This window comes from Hyaena hyaena, unplaced genomic scaffold (genome assembly GCF_003009895.1).
Source record: "Hyaena hyaena isolate Hyena2069 unplaced genomic scaffold, ASM300989v1 scaffold_27, whole genome shotgun sequence".
Lineage (NCBI taxonomy): Eukaryota > Metazoa > Chordata > Mammalia > Carnivora > Hyaenidae > Hyaena > Hyaena hyaena.
Genome location: NW_024080659.1, coordinates 2,718,785 through 2,735,035, shown reverse-complemented (window position 1 = coordinate 2,735,035; position 16,251 = coordinate 2,718,785). Strand labels below are relative to the sequence as shown.

Genomic DNA, 16,251 nt, shown 5'->3' with positions numbered 1-16,251 from the left:
CTCTCTCTAAAAACAGGGCGTGAAGGATTGTATTACAAACAGATTCGGATGAATTTCCCGGGAGCGCTATCCTTCCTGGAGAGGAGCTGTTTAGAGCCAGTGTTCGAAGCTCTGGCAGCTGCGAGGGCAGACGGCAGCACGGTCAGCCTGGCCTCCAGCCTCCCGGACCCCAATGCAGGGAGACGGACTAGAACCTGCTCTCCCCGCCCCACCACCTCCCCGGGTTACCTCCTACTCCCCCTCAAGATCCAGCTTCTAAGTCAAACAAAAGAACGCGTTCTGATGACTCAGGTTTTCACTGTGAACCTCTCTATTGTGTTCTCATCAAATAAAATTCTCAGAATTCATTGAGACTTGAAAGCTTGTTCTTTCCAAACCAAGAAGGCTTTGGCCTGAAGACTACAGTGTGTTGGAGCCCTCTGGTCTGCCTCACATGATTTTCTAACCCTTCTTTATGGTCACAGAACCAGGAAGCGGTACAAATCAGTGATGAGGAGTAGAGAGAGAACCAGCTTTGAATCCTGGCCTTTGTCAACTCATCGATAAGCTAGTAACAATAGGCATTCTCTGCCTCAGTTTCTTCAAATGCAAAACAGTAGATAATGACAGTATTTCTAGCATAAAATCATGATTAAATGAGATTAAACAATCTAAAGGCTCCAAGAGTGCCTAGCACATACAGAACACTAAACTATTAACTGTTATTATTAAAATATGATAGTAAATTTTGTTTTTATAATGTTTAGATTTAAAAAAAATTTTTTTTAATTTTTTAAATTTATTTCTAGGAAAGAGAGAGACAGCGTGAGCAGGGGAGGGTCAGAGAGAGAGGGAGTCACAGACTCTGAAACAGGCTCCAGGCTCTGAGCTTGCAGTCAGCACAGAGCCTGACGCGGGGCTCGAACCCACGAACCGCGAGATCATGACCTAAGTGAAAGTCGGACGCTTAATCGACTAAGCCACCCAGGCGCCCTTATTTAAAAATTTTTTTAACGTTTATTTATTTTTAGGAGAGCACACACACACACACACACACACACACACACACACACGTGCAAGCGGGGGAGGGGCGGGGGGACAGAGGATCTCAAGTGGGCTCCGTGCTGATAGCAGAGAGCCTGATGTGGGGCCTCAACTCACGAACTATAAGATAATAACTTGAGCTGAAACTGGACGCTTAACCAACCGACTGAGGCACCCAGGCACCCCTAAATTTTCTTTGTTTTTTTGTGTGTGTTTTTTAAAAAAATATTTAATGTTTATTTATTTTTGTGAGAGCCAGAGCGCGATCAAGGAAGGGGCAGAGAGAGGGGGAGACACAGAATCCAAAGGAGGCTCCAGGCTCCGAGCTGTCAGCACAGAGCCCGACGCGGGGCTCGAACCCACAAACTGTGAGATCATGACCTCAGTCGGACGTTTAACCGACTGAGCCATCTAGGCGCCCACCTACTAAATTTTGTTTGTTAACATATTGATACGATTACCACAGTTTCTCTCCTAATTCTACTATAAGTTTCTCTAATGTTCATTCATTTATACAGGAAGAATAACTTTTGACTCCACCAAAACTTAACAGCTAATAGCCTACTGTGAAGCTTTACTGATCACATACATGTTAATTAACACATAGTTTGCATGTTATATGTATTACAGGCTGTATTCTTCCGATAAAGGAAGTTAGGGAAAATTTATTTAGAAAGTCATAAGGAAGACAAAATACATTTACAGTACTGCCCTTGCTGAAAAAAAAAAATCCACATGTAAAGTGGACCCGCACTGTTCAAGGGTCAGATGTATATGGTACGAAAGTAAATAAACTGGGGAGTGATTGCTTGAGTAACTTCACCATGAGTAACAGTGTGTTATTTCTGTTGTGTTTGTTTTTACATCTAACTTGGTTCCTCCAAAAGTCCTTTAGCTTAATTCTTGGCCCTGTTTCGAGTATATACTGCTGATAGAGGACCATGTTTCATTCATGCTGGCCAAGATTTGAACTTTTTTTTTTTCAATGCTGTTCTGCCAAGGAAGAGCAGAACATGGTAATTTAGTTTACACTGTTGTTATGGAAAAAAGAAAAATGGCCAGGAAACACTCAAAGAAGAGGATAACAATCTGTACTTCACTTTGGGAACTTTCTAGATTTTCAGAAAGTGCATGGAGGTGCTTCCTGAGCGCTCAAAATGCTGGGACTTTGCAGACAAGTCCTAAGGTCAAGTTAAGGAAAGAAAGGTACTCAGGCCTAACCTCATGAAAGGTATTAACATGCCTAAAGAGAAAAATAGGTCCCTCCGAAGGGAAGTTGGGGGAGGGGATCAGCCCAGGAAATCCAGAAACGGAGAGACCATGCTGGGTCCACGGGAGCGCCCCCTCCACCTTTTCTCAAACATCACCTGTCTCTTTGCCAAACCCTCAGGTTCAGCCCCCAGCCTCCTTCACCAGGTTACAGAGCAGAGCCCTATGGGGGTGGGGGTGGGGCTGGGGAGTGGAGGAGCCAGCAGTCACAGGGCAACAGGGGACGGTCATGTGTCCTGGGCCACAGGACTGTCGTGTCTGACCTAGTAAAGGTCACAAGGGCGTGCTGGCTTTACAGAGGACCCTTCCAAAGCTCTGGCTCCTGGTGCACAGCAGGCTTCAAGCTCTGTGCCACCAGGCTGGGGCCTGAGGCCTGGTCCCTGAGCAATGGCTGCCGCGAGGGCTTCCGGATGCAGAGCCTACAGGCCTTCCCCAAGCTGTCCGGACAAATGTCTCTTCGTGACTGGGATCACAGGCTCGGTTGCGCAGGTTTCTCACTGCCTTCTTCCCGATGTGAAGTCACAGGATGCTGCTTCACCAAAAGGATTGACATCCTGGCGTCGGCCAAAGGCACGGGAGAACATGAGGGACACTGAGCCCAAGGCCACTGAAATGTCCACGTTTTCAGCCTAAAAACCTCAACCTTAACCGACTCTCCCACGCCCATGATGCACGCAGGGGAAGGGATCCCTAAATTCCCCGAACTCTACCAAACAGGCTCTCAATGCTCCTGACCTCCTCCCAGCTGCCAGGGAAGGGCGAGGGGCTTTCCCACAGGTGGTCCTAGCTGATCTACCATGGGGACAGTAGCGACACCACAGCTGAGACCTAACACTAAAGGCAGGGTCAGCAAGTGAAGGGTGGGGGACCGGGAAGGGGGCAAAGACAGAGGCCAGAGCACCTTCGGTGGAGAGAGCAGCCCAGATGACAAAACCCCGGATGCGGACTAAGACTGAGCCAGGCTGGGGCACTATGGGAGCGGCCATCAGGCGCTGCGTTTGGTGCAAACTGCCTAAGGCTTTACCCTGAGCTCAGGAGGCCACCGCAAGCACTTCACGGAGAACGGATGGGACCGGGGAAAGGGAAGCGTATCCGGCCCCCTCTCTGGGGGCTGCAGCAAACAGTGCTCTCCCCTGTACCCAAAAGTCATTCTCCCTTTCCTTCTAAGAATCCCAACTTTGTTCAGGAATCGAGCTGTGATCTTGTGATTTCAAGGGAAGTGGGCTGGGGGAGGGTGCGTGGGGCCCAGATACAAAGGTGAAAGCTGCTGACGGGCACCCCCCACCCGCCGCATCCCGACAAGCCGGGGAAAACTGTTCTCCCAACAGGACTGAGGGATCAGGGAGCTGCGAGTCTCCTGCCTGTCAGGACTGTGGGGTCACACGCTGTGCCCTCTCGGCAGGAAGGCCGGGCGAGTCACAAGGCTGCCGGCACAGAGCTCTGATGTCACACAGCCCCTGGACCACAGTTACCCACTGCCTGCCCCTTGACTTCCGATTACAGGAGCCAAGTGAGCCACCGACTTCAGTCACTGACACGAAGGGTTTCTGTTTCTTAGGATCCAAAGCATCACCCGGGCGTCATCACGGACCACCTGCGATTACAGCAGGCTCCAAGGTCACCTCAGTCCGTCAGAGGGTCCTATTCTGCTGTCGTGGCAACAGACTCATTTACTTGCTGCATCTTTCTCTCAAATTCTGGTCTTGCCATTTGTGGCCAGTGGCTTCCCTTTTAGTCTGGCCTGGTGACCAATAACTGGTCACACAATGATTACTGCACCTCTAGTTCCCCAACCACTCACTGCAAGTGTTTCTTTTCTTTCCTTAAATTTGTTTCATGTTTATTTATTTTTGAGAGAGAGACAGAGTGTGAGTGGGGGAGGGGTAGAGAGAGAATGGGAGACACAGCATCCGAAGACAGGCTCCAGGCTCTGAGCTGTCAGCACAGAGCCCAACGCGGGGCCCAAATCCACGAACCGTGAGATCATGATCTGAACTCAAGTTGGATGCGTAACCGACTGAGCCACCCGGGCGCCCCGGAAAGAACTAAATTCCTAAGGATACCACCTATAAGCTCTCAACTTCGGTGGAAAAGCGACAACAATAGATTTTCTTTTAAAACTTCTGGGTTTCAATCCTTATAAAAACACTGTAACTTGAAATCAAGATCTCAAACAACTGAAAATGTGACTGTTAGAAAACGATAAACCTGGATTGCAGTATAGTCTGAAAAACCGAGGAGCCCCTGCAATGGCACGTGGCGGGCTGGCTGGGGCAGGCGTGCGTGTGGCTCACAGGAAGCTGGAGCATCAGGTGTCTGCGGAAATGAGAGCCATCCTCAAAGTCGTATGGAGGCATGTTTTATAATCAGACAGTCATCTGCCAGCAAAATGGATACATAGGATATGAGAGAAGCTGACAAGAATGGAGATACGAGCAAACAGCTGAAGACAAAGAAACGAGAGGAATAAAGAGCCTCTGAAATAATCACAATGATTATAAATGTCCTACCGATTTTCCATTTACTATACGAAGAACAGATCTACCTTGCATCAAAAAAAAAAAATACATTTTAAGGCTTTTCAGAGGCTCTTCTAACAGTATCTGAATCAGATATGTAACTTACGGAAACTGGAAATGTACATAGATTTACTCAATCTATCAGATCAGAGGATGGTTTGGTATTGCTTTTCCTCTCTTTAGTAAACAGGTAATTTTGTTCCTTTCTCATAACAGTTGCCTTCTGCCATGAATTTGAATGGATGAATGCAGAGCTCAGGGTAGAAGTTGTTCATCACCAAGAAAACTGCTTAGTGATTAATAGGACACTCACTCGGACATTGGCTGAAGGTGGGGAAATGTGAAAGTTCTAGCAAAAAGTGTCCAGGAAAGTGACAGAAGACTGAACAATTAGAATTTACTCCAGGAATGGGGCGCCTGGGTGGCTTAGTCAGTTAAGCATCGGACTTTCGGTTGGGTCATGATCTCGCAGTTCGTGGGTTCGAGCCCCGTGTCGGGCTCTGTGCTGACTGCCAGCTCAGAGCCTGGAGCCTGTTTCAGAGTCTGTCACTCCCTCTCTCTCTGCCCCTCCCCTGCTCAGGCTGTCTCTCTCTCTCTCTCCTAGAAATAAATAAAACATTAAAAAAAAAAACTTTAAAAAAAAAAAAAGAATTTACTCCAGGAATGCAAAGATGCCTTAACATTGGACTGCCTCAGAAAATCTGTCATTCTGGGGCACCTGGGTGGCTCAGTCAGTTAAGTGTCCGACCTCAGCTCAGGTTATGATCTTGCGGTCTGTGAGTTTGAGCCCTGCGTGGGGCTCTGTGCTGACGGCTCAGAGCCTGGAGCCTGTTTTGGACTCTGTGTCTCCCTCTCTCTCTCTCTGCCCCTCCCCCACTCATGCTCTGTCTCTCTCACTCTTATAAATGACTAAATGTTGGGGCGCCTGGGTGGCTCAGTGGGTTAGGCCTCCGACTTTGGCTCAGGTCATGATCTTGTGATGCCTGGGTTCGAGCCCCACATTGGGCTCTGTGCCGACAGCTCGGAGCCTGGAGCCTGTTTCAGATTCTGTTTCTCCCTCTCTCTCTGCCCCTCCCCTGCTTGCACTCTGTCTTTCTCTGTGTCTCAAAAATAAACAGTAAAAAAAATTTTTTTAATGAATAAATGTTTAAAACAATTGTTTTTTAAAAAAGAAAATCTGTTGTTTTAATTCACCTTGTTAACAAGTTAGAAGAGAGAAACCATCATGATTATATAAAAACTACCCTAGGATCAGATCAGAGAGATGTTTAAGACCTACATAGATGTAGAAAAATTCAATCTCCGTCCTTTAAAAAAAGAAAAAAAAACAAGCAAGCAAAACTGTTCTTAGCAAAATACTTGTATGATTCAAGAAAAGGTACACAAGTGCCTTACAATAGACATCCCTGATAACAAAATGCTGAAGACACTCCCTTTAAAACAGGAACAAAGCCAAGATGCCCCGCTCAGCCCCCGCACCAACCACACGCTTCCAGTCTTCACTGTACAGTGAAGAGGGGGCTGCCCAAGGTCACAGAATTAACCATCAGCTAAGTCAGGAGGACCCAAGCTTTCCACCTACTAACCCATCACTTCATAGCATTCTAGGTTTGTACTGAAAGTGCTCCTCTGTCCTTCGGGCGTGAGTCCCTTACAACTTATCACTTATATTCACGGTTGCTGGTAGGTCAGTTTATATTCTGCATTGAGGTTACAATAAGCTTTCAGTCAGCCCAGGAAGTCTGGGTTTTACCTTTTCAAAGGTAACAGAAAGCACAGGGGACAAGTCCACTGCGATTATAGGTCAAAGCCCCCGTGCACTAATGCAGCACAAAATCACAGGGCCTTGAGACGTATAAAAGCAACTCTAGGTGACCTGGTGCTTCACACAGACTCTTACCTCAAACTACCAGCTAGAGTCTCTTCCATCCCACTGACAAACTTTTGAAAATTCTTTTTTTTTTTTTTTTAAATATTTTTATTTATTTCTAGGAGAGAGACAGAGAGAGACAGCGTGAGCAGGGGAGGGTCTGAGAGAGAGGGAGTCACAGACTGAAACAGGCTCCAGGCTCCGAGCTGGCAGTCAGCACAGAGCCCGATGCGGGGCTCGAACCCACGAACCGCGAGATCATGACCTAAGTGAAAGTCGGACGCTTAACCGACTAAGCCACCCAGGCGCCCCAAACTTTTGAAAATTCTAATCAGCAAGTAATATAAAGGGAATATGTGAATAACATAATTAACAGTTGATTTAAAATATATATGCTGAAACTTGTACCCCATAGAGAATGCAAACATTCTTTCTTTCTCTCCAAGGTAGACTTAGTTTGTTCCAGAAAATTCTAAATTTTATTGTCCTCGTGGAGCCAAAGCTGTAATAAAGGGCAAATTCATGCCTTTAAATGGTTTCATTATTAACCAAGAAATGACAGACTTAAACACAGAATTTTACTCAAAACACTAAGAGGAAACCAAGGAAAGACAGACGAGCCGGATAAAAGGATTAATAAAGATAAAAGCAAAAACAAATTAATCAAATAAATTAATGTAGACCCAGTAAAAGAATCTAGATGGTCTTTGTATTCAAGGATTCAAGGAATGTGGAGGGATATACTCTAACCTTCTGAATAAGAAGATGAAGTATTTTATTTCTGCTGATACAGGTTTGTATGCACATCCAAATGTGCACAAACCGGGGAAACATCCAAAAAGACGTACAGCAAATTGTTGACAGTGGTTTTCTCCAAGTGACGGGTTGAAGGTAATATTAATTTTTCTCTTTATACATTTCCATATTTTCTAAACCTTCCGTAACGAATACATAATTTCAAGGTCAGAAAAAGTTAAGCTAGTGTTTTGAGATACCAAATTATTTCTTGGTGACACATGTATTTAATGTAATGTCAATCGAAACACCAAAGAGATGGGCGAAGGACTGGGGGCCATTTCAAGAAGGCCACCTGGGAGATGATGCATTTTGCAACAGAGTGATGGAGGGGAAGTGATTTACAGACCCTGAAAGGTAACGTAAAGCTACAATTACCAACTTAAAGTTCAAATGGGTACTTGGGGAGTACCTTCTAATGGAATTGCTTCCATACTTTCAACAAAATGCTATAAATTTAGAACACTGACAATGATAAAAAGACAAACAAAACTAACACTACCTACCACTCAGATTATCAGACAACCAGAGCCAGAACCAAGTTGCAACAAACTAATCTGGTTTTCATTTTTTTTTAATGTGTATTAAAAAAAACGAGAGGGTCAGAGAGAGAGACACACACAGAATCCGAAGCAGGCTCCAGGCTCTGAGCTGTCAGCACAGAGCCCAACATGGGGCTCGAACTCAAGAACTATGAGATGGTGACCTGAGCTGTAGTTGTACACTCAACCAACAAGTGAGCCACCCAGGTGCCCTGCAACAGACTAATCTTAAGAGAAATGAAGCAATAGAGAAAAACACCCCTGTGAGCTCACGGCACAACTTTTTGGGGGTTTTTTAATGTTTATTTATTTTGAGGGAGAGAGAGCTCGTGGGGGTGAAGGGGCAGAGGGAGAGGGAGAGAGCAAATCCCAAGCAGGCTCCATCCTCATGATTGTGAGATCAGGTCCTGAGCTGAAATCAAGAGTCAGACGCTTAACTGACTGAGCCACCCAGGTGCCTACAACTTGTTTCTTAAAACAGTGATGGCCGTGCACTAACTAAGGTGGGACGTGATTTCAACCTCTCTCACCACCAGACCCCTAACATCACAGATCCAGAGCTTGGAGGACACAGGAAGTGGGAAGCCACCTGTCTACGCCTTTCCTGCACTGCTCTGTGAGCGGGTGGAATGCTATAGAATTACCAGCAATTTTATACATAACAAAGTTCTAGACTGATGAAAGGATTATTGTTAAAAATGAAAGAGTGACCATTTATTTGGTCGTGGGATGGGTAAGATCTTTCCCAGTGAAGAAGGGGAGGAAAAGAGATCTGGACAAGCCAGCAAATGGACACCAAGCACCGGGCAAGGGTTCAGGCTAACAGGCACTCTCGGGGACCTGCTGGTGGGAACAAGCCTGTGTAACACTTCTGGGGAGCAAACCGGCTGAAAGTACTGAGTGCCCTAAAATGGCCACACTCTGACACAGTCAGTCAGCGTTTAGGAATTTTTCCTGAGGAAATAACCGGACAGATATTTATAAAAATGTATTTACAGTATCAAAAGATTGGAAGGGAGCATAAACGTTCAACGAACAGGTGACCGGTAAAGTATGAATGCGATATTTATACAACAGGATACAGCCTGGCCTTAATATCATGTTTCAAAGAATAATGATGAGAACATGCTCACAAAATATTAAATTAAAAGGGGAGCCTGGCTGGCTCAGTCAGTTAAGCGTCCAACTCTTGATTTTGGCTCAGGTCTTGATCTCACGGTTCGTGAGTTCGAGCCCCGCATCAGGCTCTGTGCTGGGGAAATGGAGCCTCCTTGGGATTCTGTCTCCCTCCCTCTCTCTCTGCCCCTTCCCTGCTTCCTCTCTCTTTCTCAAAAAAATAAATAAAAATAAACTTTAAAAAATTAAATTAAAAATGAATATGTACAGGATGAGTCTAAAAAAACTTTTTTTACTTTGTGAGACGCGCACACACACACACACACACACACACACACCTCTGAAAGGAAACACCAAAACAGCGGTTGTATTATTACTGGGGATGGTAATCAGGGATGATTTTAATCTCCGGTTAGTAGCAGCCTAACGCATGTTAACTGATAAGCCTGGATAACCCCGTCTCAGTCTGAGCCAGTAAGATTCAGCTTACTTGCCACCTCTTTCAGGAAGCCCTCCAGTACTACCTTCCTTTCTCCCATATTATCCTAGGTGTTTCTCCTTGGAACTGGACTCTGAGCTGTCCTCTGAGATCTTCTTTATCCCTGTATTGCACACACTGATCTGATGCACTGTCTCCCTGCTACACTTTGAACCTATACGCAGAAAGGGAGCGGTTTCACTTTTGTATCCCCAATCTGTCTGCAAAGGAACGGATCTCCAAGCTAGAAAGCTGGATTCATGAATGGCATTGGCTGAACCAAGGAGTCTCTCTGCTCTGTGAATCTCAAGGTCAAGGAGGCGAATATGCTGAGAAGGATGAGCAAATACGGGAAAGGGCTCTCTCCTTACCTTGGCCAGTCGGCTCGAAACATGTTTAACTTCACCATGGGCCTTTAGCAATTCTTGCTTGAGCTCGGTGCAAGACAGTTCCAGCTGATCCTTCTCGGCTCGAGCGACTCGCAACAGCTCTTGAACTTCACGCGCCTCTGCCGTCTGCCCCACGGGACTGGTCTCCATCGCTTTCTGCTTCTCACTCTCCAAATGTGCCTTCAAAGACCCATTTTCAACCTGCAGCCGTTCCAGAGTCGCTTTGCACTCTTCCAGGGTTTGGGCCATCGCACCGTGATTACGCCGTTCCAGCTCCAGAGCCCCGTTCAGCTTTTCGTTTTCTTCCTTGAGGTGTTTAATCACTTCCAGGGCTCCTTGGTTCTCTTCCTCCACCTTCCGGAGGCTGCAGCTCAGCTGCTGCTGGATGTTAAGCAGCTTCTCTCTTTCGAAGCGGCCCTGGTCAAGCACTTCCGCGCACTTCTGCTCCAGCTCCAGGATTTTCCCTTCGTGAACGGCGGGCTCCTGGCTCTTCACTCGCTCCTGCAGGAGGGTTATCAGCTTCTCGTTCTCCTGACTCAGCTGCTCGGCCCTCTCCCGATGCTGGTGGAAGGAAGTCTCTAGAATCGTCTTCTCGTCCACCAGTTTCTCGTTTTCGGCCGTCAGCTCCTGCACCATCTGCTGCTGGTCTGACAGTTCCTGCAAAGTCGCCTGGAGCTCCTCGGCCGTGCTGTGGTGGTTTTCCTCCATCTTCTGGATCTTCTCCGTGAGCGAAGCCAGGGACAGCTCGCTCGCGTTGTTGGGGGAGCTGCCTGTGGTCGAGCACTTGGAGCCCTTAAAGGGGTTGCTGGTGGAGGACAGGGGCCTGGAGGGCGTGTCCGCCGTGATGTGCTCGAAATCCGAGGCATCCGGGGACAAGGAAGCTTTGGTGACGTCGCTGCTGGAAGAGCCTGACGGCCGCAGTGCATTCTCGTGGACGGGGAGCCGATACGCGTCGATTCCGCCCGGCAGCTGATTGCCGGGCGGGCTTCCGAAGCTGGACTCCTGGGTTAAGGACGTGGGGCAGCTGCTCTCCCCGGCGGGACTGGCGCCTCCCTCTGAATTTGGGGAATGTTCCAGATAAGTCAGTTTCTCCCTCAAGGCCCGGTTTTCCTCCTCCAGATCGGCGAGCTCCTTCTGAAAATTCCTGTTCTTCTCCTCGAGAGCTCTTACCAAGGGCTCTGAGTCACTGGGGGAGACGGGCGTTCCAGTGGCATCTGCGTCGGGAGGGTCACTTCCTCCAGCGCTCGGAGCCTTCTTCTCCTTGCACTTCTTCAGTTCGCTTCGGAGCCTGTTGATTTCGCTGTCTTTCGCTTTGGCCTCGGCCAGGAGTTCCCGAACCTGGGCCTCGAGCACCGCCTTTTCCCCGCCTTCATTCTCGGGCTTGGGTCTTGCCGACGTGGCCCTCAGGGGCTTCGTCGGGGTGGGGGTGCTGGAAGACGTGGGGCTGGACACCGACTTCCTGGGGTTGGAGGGGCCGCGCGGCACAGTTCTCTCCCTGGAGATGGTGACTGAAAGTTCTCGAGGAGCTGGGATGCCTGTCCGTTTGGCTGTTGTCACGGCCCCTGAGGACAGAAGAAGAAGACATGAATGAAACAATGCAAGCACTTTTTTTTTTTTTAATTTTTTTTTTAATGTTTTATTTATTTCTAGGAGAGAGAGAGAGACAGCGTGAGCAGGGGAGGGTCAGAGAGAGAGGGAGTCACAGACTGAAACAGGCTCCAGGCTCTGAGCTGGCAGTCAGCACAGAGCCCGACGCGGGGCTCGAACCCACGAACCGCGAAATCATGACCTAAGCGAAAGTCGGACGCTCAACCGACTAAGCCACCCAGGCGCCCCAATGCAAGCACTTTTATCAATGAAACCCAAGTGACTTCAACCTCATGTCAGACAGTGAACAGAACGGCTACTGCCCTTCCACCCCGACTCTAGAAACCTAACTGGGTCTGACTGGGGGTTCTGTACCTCCTCTCACAGCCCTAGACTTTGGGGGAAACTGACTCCAAGCCCGAGCTCCTCCACTTAATTTCATCCCAGCCGCAGTTGCTGGTTCAAGGCCTGGGCACGCCCCTCAACTGAGGTCAACAGAACACCAGGAGAGATCTGGTGAGTTTCTAAAATATGAGGAAGGGGCCACAGAAGTCTGCAAATGGCTACAACCTCTTGTCATCCCAAGAGGAAGGTGAGAACACAGCAGAAAGAAGGAAAGCAAATTCTTAGTGGCTCGGTGGAGTTGCTCAATCAGCCAGCCCTGGAGCATAGCCCGTAGCTAAGCTGGCCTTCCAATTACACAAGCCGATAAATACCCTTCACACAAGTCATCTTGAATTGGGTTTTCTGTAACCTGCAACTTAATGCATCTGAACTGTAACCTTGGCAACGAAACAACAGCCTTTTGACAAAATGCAAGTTCACTGTGCATTTCTTGATTAACGTGGGCTTTTTAAAACTTTTTTAAAGTCTTTATTTTTGAGAGAGAGAGTGCAAGTGGAGGAGGAACAGAGAGAGAGGGAGACACAGAATCCTAAGCAGGCTCTGGGCTCCGAGCTGTCAGCACGGAGCCTGATGTGGAGCTCAAACTCATGAACCATGAGTTCGTGACCTGAGCCAAAGCTGGACACTTAACCGACTGAGCCACCCAGGTGCCCCATGACAGACAGAGACCGAATCTCAAGTGGGCTCCACACTGAGCACGGAGCCTGATGTGAGGCTTGAACTCACAAACTGTGAATTCATGACTTGAACCTAAATCAGATGCTTAACCAACTGAGCCACCCAAGTGCCCCTCGAAAAACTTTTTTTTTTTTAAAAAAAAGTTCATCAACATCTTGTGTATGAGTACAAATTTGATTAAGAAGTCACAAGACACAGATAATACCAAGGAAGGACTAATCTAGTCCAATGACATAACTGCTTTTAACACAAGCGGAAATGGTGTGCTTATTTGTATTCAGAGAAAGAAGAACAAATGGGATCAGGAAGCATTACACGTTATCTATGGTACGATTTTAAATGCCAAAGAGATTTACATAATATGGAAATGACACAGAATTTCGAGTATTTATAGCAGGAAACGTAAGGGAAGGAATTATTTTCTATTTTCATCTATACTACATTGTAGACAATGTTAACAAAATTCTAGGGGTGCAAACCTGGACATCAATCTCTTATATGGCTCTACAAATGAAACCCACCTCAGAGGCTAAAGTGCAAGTGAAAGTTCTGGACCTATTTTCCAAACTCAAAGGCCATTTGACGAACCAAGGCTGACTGCTGGAACTTCAACTCTGTGCCTTGGGTTGAAGGTCCCCAGTAATAAAGGACCCCAGAAGGTGCCCCCAATCCCTAGGCCTCCACAAGGTAGGAAGCAGCGGGGGAACGCCCCCCCGGGGACTCCCCCCCCCACCGCCGGAGTGGCAGCGGAATTAGGACAGAAGCAGAACCCGATGCTGTAGCTCTGAGTCCACTGCCAGGGCTGCTACTGAGGAACACCTGCAGATATGAACATGCTGAAATAGGAGGTGATGACCTGAAGGCCAACGGCATTCAGAACTGTGTCTATCAGTTGAGTGCTTTTAAAACTTTGACATAATAAAGCTTAAGATGTCATACTAACATACCGAAAAACTATGTTTTTTTTTAAGTGTATTTATTTATTTATTTATTTAGAGAGCAAGTAGGGGAGTGGCAGAGAGAAAGGGAGAGAGAGAATCCCAAGCAGGCTCCACGCTGGCAGTATGGGGCCTGAACCCACGAACCGGGAGATCATGATCTGGGCCAAAATCAAGAGGCTGATGCTTGACCAACTGAGCCACCCGGGAGCCCCCAAACCATGTTTTTTTAAATTAACTTTTTCATATTAAGTTACTGGAAAGCTAAGAGTACCATAATACACAGTTTAATGCTTTCAGGTGTCTTCCTTGCATCATACTTAATGAAGACAACACTCAATCAAGACAACATTTATTTAATTATTCTCGTAAAATGAAGATTGCAATAGCTAAGCAGTAAACGGTCGTCATAACACTGGTTCTCTAGAATGAAGTAATCCTGGCAAGGGCCATGATGAAAACGGAAGATAACTCAAGTTCAAGGCAGACGGGAGAGTCCAGCTCTGGTTATCACACAGCCACTGGCCATTCCTAACACAGCCACTGAAATGAAGTCTCCTTTTCAACCATTTGGTGGGTTTGAGGATGGGCAGGACTCAAACAGAACAGCGATCTGCTCTGTCACCCTTCCCGGGTGAAGTGAATTCCTCCCTTCCGCTGCCAAATCTTAGCTTACTCCCCGGATAGGTGTTGCTACTTGCACCTTACCTACACCACTAGGAATTTTTTTACATCAATGTACATTTGGGAGTTATATCCCCTTGTGTATTATGAAATACACAATCCAGTTGTGTTTGTTACAACATTTGGTTTTTTGGTTTTTCCATTCTGACACTTGATCAGCACTGAATGGGACCCTGGAGCCCTGAATGGGGCACGCCACCAGACACATACGCCATGGCAAGAGTGACAGCAGAGGCGGTTAGAAGCTTGGGGTTGACAGAATGGGGACGGCCTAGCTGGCACTCTTAATTTCTTTGGTCTCTTCCCCATCCTCACATCGGATCATCACTTATTCCTACTGAGGTGGGCTGTCTAAGTGCATGAAGTTAAAATAAAAGCAAGTGCCACTTCATAATTGCAAAGACTGATATGATTTTTTTTTTTTAGGCACGTTTGGAGGGCTCCTGGGTGGCTCAGTTGTTAACCATCTGACTTTGGCTCAGGTCACGATCTCACGGTTTGTGAGTTCAACTTCCAGCTTCAGGTGAGCCCTGCTTCTCTTTCTCTCTGCTTCTTGTGGGATTCTCTCCCCACTCACCCCCACCGTCCCTTGCTCACCTGCACCTCCTCTCTCAAAAAAAAAATGTTTGGAGGGGCCTGGATGGCTCACTCAGTTAAGTGTCCAACTCTTGATTTGGGCTCAGGTCAGGTTCTCATGGTTGTGATATCGAGCCCTGCATAGGGCTCCATGCTGAGTGTTAAGCTTGCTTGGGATTCTCTCTCTCTCTCTCTCTCTCTCTGCCTCACCCTTGCTCACGTGCTCTCTCTCTCTCCCCCAAAATAAATAAACTGAAAAAAATGTTTGATATGTTATCTAAAAAAATTTTTTTACATATCATATATTTGAGAGAGAGTACATACAAGCAGGGAAGGGGCGGAGAGAGAAGGAGAAAGAGAATCCCAAGCAGAATCTGCACTATCAGCATAGTGCTTGACAAAGGGCTCAGACTCACAAACCATGAGATCATGACCTGATCCAAGATCAAGAATCAGACGCTTAACCAGCTGCACCACCCAGATCCCCCTGATGTGTTAACACATTTTTTCAATGTCAAATGAAAAATTACATTGGGAAAGATCACAAGTGCATCAAACTCTGTATTCACAGATACACATACTAGAAAGGTACCCGGAATCCTGAGAACAGTTAAATATTAATTTGCTTGGACTGTGAGTAATTTTCCTGTTTCTTTTGTACAGTTACATTTATGTAATACATTTAAAAAGCAGAAGGGGAAAATCCTATCATAACAATATGCAGAGAGGTAAAGGGGTAGGAAACATAAATCTTTTCAGAGAATAAAAAGCATGTTTCAAATAACAATAGCACAACCATTTAAATCATAGATCAGACTCTTGTCTTAAGCAGCGATTCTCATAGCTGAAAATAAAATATTTTCAGTCCCTTCTTAATTTCCTTGTCTTGCCCTAAGAAGGCTACTTGGATTGTTCTTTGTAGGTAGGTCTTCTCTCTACTATACACTGATGAAGGAAAATGATGACATTCTGAAATAAATTACGAAACTTTCGTTTCTTCAACAAGAATTCACAGACCTGTCCTGTGGGAGACAGGCGGGAGAAAGAAAGTTCACCATCTTCACCTACCGCATAACTGCTGCCTTGCCTCTGAAACACGAGAGAACTTACTCCTTTGGTCTCTAAGAATCTAAACTGCTGGGATATTTTTTTAAAATGTTTTATTTATTTCTAGGAGAGAGAGAGAGAGAAAGACAGCGTGAGTAGGGGAGGGTCAGAGAGAGAGGGAGTCACAGACTCCGAAATAGGCTCCAGGCTCCGAGCTGGCAGTCAGCACAGAGCCCGACGCGGGGCTCGAACCCACGAACCGCGAGATCATGACCTAAGCGAAAGTTGGACGCTTAACCGACTAAGCCACCCAGGCGCCCCAAAACTGCTAGGAT

The 16,251-nt window shown here is 46.8% G+C and overlaps 1 protein-coding gene across 5 annotated transcripts in view; it reads right to left on the bottom strand.

The window, feature by feature from the left end:
- The window catches only part of SPECC1 (sperm antigen with calponin homology and coiled-coil domains 1), a 287,606-nt gene that overhangs the window by 94,052 nt on the left and 177,303 nt on the right, over positions 1–16,251 (bottom strand). For all 5 annotated transcript variants that reach the window (XM_039227283.1, XM_039227285.1, XM_039227286.1 and 2 more), the window contains one exon: positions 9,984–11,563. In XM_039227283.1, the coding sequence (XP_039083214.1) occupies positions 9,984–11,563 (1,580 nt within the window). The remainder of the gene's footprint in view (positions 1–9,983; positions 11,564–16,251) is intronic.